This window comes from Halyomorpha halys, unplaced genomic scaffold (genome assembly GCF_000696795.3).
Source record: "Halyomorpha halys isolate HHAL.00 unplaced genomic scaffold, Hhal_1.1 Scaffold1638.1, whole genome shotgun sequence".
Taxonomy (NCBI): domain Eukaryota; kingdom Metazoa; phylum Arthropoda; class Insecta; order Hemiptera; family Pentatomidae; genus Halyomorpha; species Halyomorpha halys.
Genome location: NW_027113119.1, coordinates 13165 through 19229, shown reverse-complemented (window position 1 = coordinate 19229; position 6065 = coordinate 13165). Strand labels below are relative to the sequence as shown.

Here is a 6065-nt window from a genome sequence, read left to right as displayed (position 1 = left end):
GTTATTTCTTTTATATTTGAGAAAAGTTTAAAAAGAATCAAAATTCTTTTTATTTTATTTTTTATATTTTTTAAAATTATTACAATATATATAAATGGCTTAGCTAATGCTATCTACCACTCCCAATATCATTTGTATGCTGACAACCTACAAATATACATATCTTTTCATTCTTCTGATATAATTGAGGTATCCAGGAAGACATTGGCACTATACACCATTGGGCTTCAGAAAATAAGTTGTGCCTGAATCCAGCAAAAACCGAGGCCATTCTCATTGGCTCAAAACCCTCCATTAATTCCATTCCCTACTATCCATTATTATACCTCAAAAACATACCTATATAGTTTCAAAACACCATAAAAGAATCTAGGAGTCACTTTTGATCATTACTGAACATGGAATAGCCTTAGAACATTTCCTAAATAACTTGAAAAACCATCTCAACCCTCAAACAGCTCCTAAGATCCCGTGTTTCATTTCCTCGATGTACCTTCAAGTATCCTCTCTTATTCTCTCACATTTCAACTACAGATGCCTATTGTATGGAGGTCTATCCATTGAACAGGAAATGACACTAAAAAGACTGATGAACTGCCTGATAAGATTATCTTCGGTAAGCAAAGTTGACTCTATCCCAGTATCTGGATACAATACTTTTTGGCAAATTTATATTTCAATTCCTAATAACCAAAAAACCTTCCACTGACCTCACCCTACGTTTATCCATTCACCTGTTAAACAAAAGTTCCCAAACTACCGACTTTTATATCCCATAGAACCGTCTCCTTTGAGAAATCCTTTTCTGTTTGAGCTACCACATTATGGAACTCCTAACCCATATTAATCCGTAAAGCTTCCTCCTTAACATCATTGAAATGCCTCAACACTCAAAACTCCTTGACTATCAATCTTATGTGAATTTGTGAGTAATAGAAAACAATATAAGCATGGATAAATATGTATCTTTGTTTATACTTTGTTATGTATAAAGATTGTAATAGATTTTTTTAATTATGTTCTAAATAAGTTCATGTAGCCAGATAAAAGCTGCTAAAACTGTTTCTTAGGGGGACCAAATGCCATAAAGATTGATTTTCATTTAATTTTAACTTCAATACTACTATTTTCTGATGATAATTTCAAATTTTATCTATATTATTTGTGATATATATATATTTATATATATATAAAATAACTATTACTTTTTTTCACAGAAACTCAGAGGTTTTATCCTTTAATGCCTTTCCTCCCAAGAGTGTGCACAAAATCTTACACACTACCAAATGGGTTTACAATAGAAAAAGGAGAATATGTTTATATTCCAATGTCAGCAATCCACATGGATCCAACCTTTTATCCTGAACCAAAAAGTTTCAAGCCTGAAAGATTTACAGAACCGCCTAAACCAGGAACATTTCTTCCCTTTGGAGAAGGGCCTAGAATGTGTATAGGTGAGTTACATATTTCATTCATCATAAAAGAAAGCCATTATTTTTTTTTATATTTTGATGGCATTGGAATTTTCCACACAGACAGGTTCAAATTTATTTTTATTCCCATTATTTTTCACCATGGCTAGGGGTCGAAGTTTTTCATTTTTTGGACTGCTACTCAATGAAAAAAGACAATGCTCCAGGCCAAATTCGAACCGGCACCCCCAATAAATCTCAGAATGGCAAGACTGTGCCCAGCCACTGAACTACGAGCGGCCCTAAGAAAGACAGTTAACACAGTCAAAAATCAAAACATAAATTATTGTTGCTGTGCTCCATCCTCTATACATGTATCATGATGGATACTCCAAAGAAGTTAAAGGCTTTATCTTTAGATGGGTATATAAAGTCAAACAATATCAAGACAGAAATTTAACCCTAGAATTCTAATCTTCTTAGCAGTTATGTTAATATTGAACTTGAGTAAATTGTTTTCAAATCGGAAGTAAAGTAACAATTAATTTTTAAAAACTATTATCAAACTTATATTAATAACATCAATTACAAATAACAATAAACAAAATTAAGAAAGAAAATTTAGATTTTAATTTCAAAGTTAACCAGAAGAAATACATTAGGAATGTATAATTCAAGCATTTTCTGGGTTTCACTATTTGAGGATATTACCCGAATCAATTATAATTGCTGGACTGTATTTGAAAGAAAATTAAGTATGGTGAACAAAGCGAAAATAAAACCTATTCTCTTAATAGTTAAACAACAATTGATTATATGTATGTTTTGCCTAATGGACTTACAAGATGAATAGTTGTTAGAATTTAAATTAATTTTGACCATAGATTAAAATGGGGTTACATGAATTAATGGAAGATATGGTAGGTTTTTTTTTTTTTCCTGACCTCCTAGAAAAAAATTAAACAACAAATTAAATATAGACAAACAGAATGAAATGTATATACACAGGCAAATAAATATCTTGGATTGCCAGTGTGGCATTATAAGATAAGCTGCCGGGTCCGCTGAAGGCGGTGTCATCGATGATGGCATGAGTCTGCTGTGAGCGTACTAGGAATAGGGAGGGGCTATTCCGGCTGGCGTTGTAATATGGTAGGTTACTTAGTGGTTGAATTTTATGATGTTCTATTGATGTTTCGATTGAATTAGAAGAGTGGTTTTTCTTACTCTTTCTTCCTTCATCCTGCATTTGCCCCTCTTGCATGAGTAGAGTGAAGATCTACTCACTCAAGCTATGTTTTAGAACAGCAGCGAAAATGGTGTTGCTTTTTGAGATTGTGCTTGCTCTTCAATCTATATACGCCCATATGGCTAAAAACTCTACTGTTCCATGTCTTTGCCCCTAGAGGGCAGCATCTCAAAGTCCCATTAAAAATACATGAAAGGATTGATGAATACTTCCTCTAAACAAGGAAAATCCTTAAAAGATTTAATATGCAGGATTAAAAGTTCATTTTATCTCCAATTTTAAAGAACCAGAAAAGTATTGAATTAGGAGAAGAAACCAACCCAATATTATTCTATTGTTAAAATAATAGTTTTCTAATTCGATGATACAGTAATGCAGATTTGGGTGCTGATCTCGGTACAGCAAGATCTACAACCAGCAGTTGCATGTTTGTAGGAGAACTTATAGCTTGCAACAGTTAAAGAAAGTTTTGTATGGCAATACAATACAATAATCAAAGTTGATTCTTAAGATAATCTACCTAAGATTCCTGTTCTTGAAGCAGCTATTAAATTGGCTAAGATTCCAGAATTCCATCAATGCACAAAACATATCAGATCATAGCACTTTTTTTATTGGGAAATAGTACCAAAGGAAATTTTGGAAATCAGGCCCATCACAAGTCAAAACTAATTATCTGATTTCCTTTGAGACCTTGTAACCAAAGCTTAATAGAATGATCAAAATGTATTTATTGAGGAGGAATATTATAATATATAACGTTCATCCATTTAATTCAATTATTATTCCCTTTATAACATCTCATAGAAAGATTTCTTTTAAGTTACTCTTTATTAGACATGTTTTATAATTATATCTCTTATTTTACTAATATTGTGCATATCTCTCTTTTTTTTACTTTTGCCCACTAGTTTCTTTTCAAATGCTGTCTATTTATTTATTAATTTATTATTAGTGTTTACATCGGGACCTGCTTGTACTATACTTCAGGTATCCCGAGTGTATTTTACGATGATAATTAAAATTATTAGTGTGGATAAGAGGGGCTGAAAATTGTGAGAGACTTTCTGATTATGAACACATGCATATATTTCTTCATCTAGGGCAATTATGGTTAGTGTGTTAGTCTTAATTAACTTCCTTATATAAGATGATTACAGAACATGGGGTCTCATAGGACTAATGGAAATTATGTGCTTATCTGCTGTTGAGGTCTTCGCCGCCGCAGTGACGTCTTCTAGCCGCTTTCCGGTGCAGGTTCACCAGTTGGCGAAATGGTGAATACCATGTATCCTCGGCTGGTATCTGAAAGAGGTCTTTTTCTTTCAGAGGCTGGGCAGCGTGTCCTGGACTCTGGTGTGATGGTAGGGGCAGGCTAGGTCCTAGCTTGCATGGTGCTTAGGCTGGGGCGGCATTGCAGTCGCAGCGTCTTCGGGGTCTTCCGTATCCACGATAAGGGGGGAAACAGAAAATGAGACCCCTGACCCCGACTTTATTTAAATACGAAATAATTGTAAAAAGCGGATTACTTAAATCTATTTTAATCCTTATTTATCTCAAAATTTACAATTAATATTTTAATTTTATTTTCAGCAATGAGGTATGCGATGCTTGTGGTAAAATATGGTCTTGCCTTGATTTTCTTGAACTACAGGACCAAGTTATCTCCTTCAACCAAACTTCCAGTCCTTTTCCTTAACAGAGCTTTTGGAAATCTTCCAGATCAAAAAATATTGTTGAATATTGAAAAAATTAATAAGCAATAATCATAAATGTGTCTGAGAAAAAAAAATGTTAATTAAAAATAATTATGTAATTTTATTTTTGGAATTATTTTTCAAAGGATATTGTCGAAAAAAAATTGTCATCTTCTAATATTTTGATTTATAATATAGAATTTATGTGAAATTAAAATCAATGAATTGATTATTTATATAGGAAGGCTTAATTGAAGTTTAGTGTTTCTTAATATAAGACTATTTCACTTCATTTTATCCTTGATCCCATTCTTATTTCTAGTTTGTTGAAATTCATTGTAATACCAAATTAATTATAAAGTGAAGTAAAATGTTGATAAATATATGTCTATTTCAAAAAACCTTAACTTTGACACCATCCTTTGATTTACATTCAGATACTATGGAGGTGGGTTATTTTCTTGATTATTTTGCTTGTCCAGAAGGCCTGGAGGTGAGTTATTTTCTTGATTATTCTGCTTGTCAATCAAACAGTTACACTATGGTAGTGGCTTCCACTTTTGTCGTAATAACTGAAATTGGACAAATGTTCACTGTTAAGACGTATACAGAGTGATAGTTCCTTCATTGCATAATTTGTACTACCAACTATCACGCCCGAGCTAGTGCGACAGAACAATCATACAGCTACAATTATAACAATTCTCCAAGAGCGGGTATTTTCAAGGCACAAAGCCGGTAATTTTTGTTCGGGTGAATCGGCAGCACTGCATTAAAGTATAACTCGTTTTTTTTTCCCGTCCCCACTAAAAGAGAAAAACAGAATATGAATTAATATTACTTAAATTGTATTACGCATTTATTACAAAATTCGGACATATTTTCTGCCGTTCGTACTTTAAGGTGTAACAATGAGATACTTAGCTGTGGTTTGAATGGTCCCTCCTGTGAAAATACTACTATAACAGAAATTGGAGGTGAGGGGGCTCCACGTGATTATTAAACAAAGAAGAGAAACAAATTAGTAGTTATAGAAGAAAGATAATAGTTAATAATAAAAAAAAAAGCCAGAAGTAAAAAAAATAGAAGGGAGGGGAGTGCAAGAGAAGAAAGGGGTTAAAGGGTAATGTTTATAGGATTTTTGGAGCCCTTCCTGCCCTGCCACCTCGCAGGAAGGGAGGATGGGGTGACTGATCGGAAGATTGGATTAAAGGGAGCATCCAAAGGAAGGAAAAACTTGATGTGGATCCGTGTGATGTGTTGTACATTTTCTAGCTGTAGTTTGTTGTGAATGTGCGTCATGTTACGTCTCTCTTGTGATGTTCCTCTACAGATCTTCTGTGATGTGATGTTTTGGTATTATTGTAGTGATTTCAGGGCTGTTGGGTATAGGAAGTGTATTACAGGTGCACTTTGTATTGAGTTGTTTGCTTTGTAAATGAGTATTAAACATTAAGGTCTTTACGTATGATTTTATTTGTGACAAAGTAAGGAGCATTGAGTATTTAACGAAGGATTTTGGATTGTAAGAATTGAATATGAGAGGAATTCGAAGGTTGAGTGGAACCCCAAAGCTCAACTCCATATGTCCAGATTGGCCTTATTACAGTCATGTAGATCAGTCTTTTGTAACGTGTTGGAAGTTTAGACCGTTTGTCTAGTAAGTGCTGTAATAGTCGAAATCGACGTGGAATTTCCTGTCTTTTC

The 6065-nt window shown here is 33.5% G+C and overlaps 1 protein-coding gene across 2 annotated transcripts in view; it reads left to right on the top strand.

Moving 5' to 3' along the window:
- LOC106690282 (probable cytochrome P450 6d5) overlaps positions 1-4714 on the top strand; it is a 27081-nt gene extending 22367 nt beyond the window's left edge. Inside the window, exons 7-8 of one of the 2 annotated variants that reach the window (XM_067050731.1) lie at positions 1218-1454; positions 4255-4714. In XM_067050731.1, the coding sequence (XP_066906832.1) occupies positions 1218-1454; positions 4255-4427 (410 nt within the window). In that variant the 3' untranslated portion in view covers positions 4428-4714. The remainder of the gene's footprint in view (positions 1-1217; positions 1455-4254) is intronic. The other variant, XM_014435652.3, reaches the window with a different exon arrangement.
- Positions 4715-6065: the final 1351 nt, after the last annotated feature.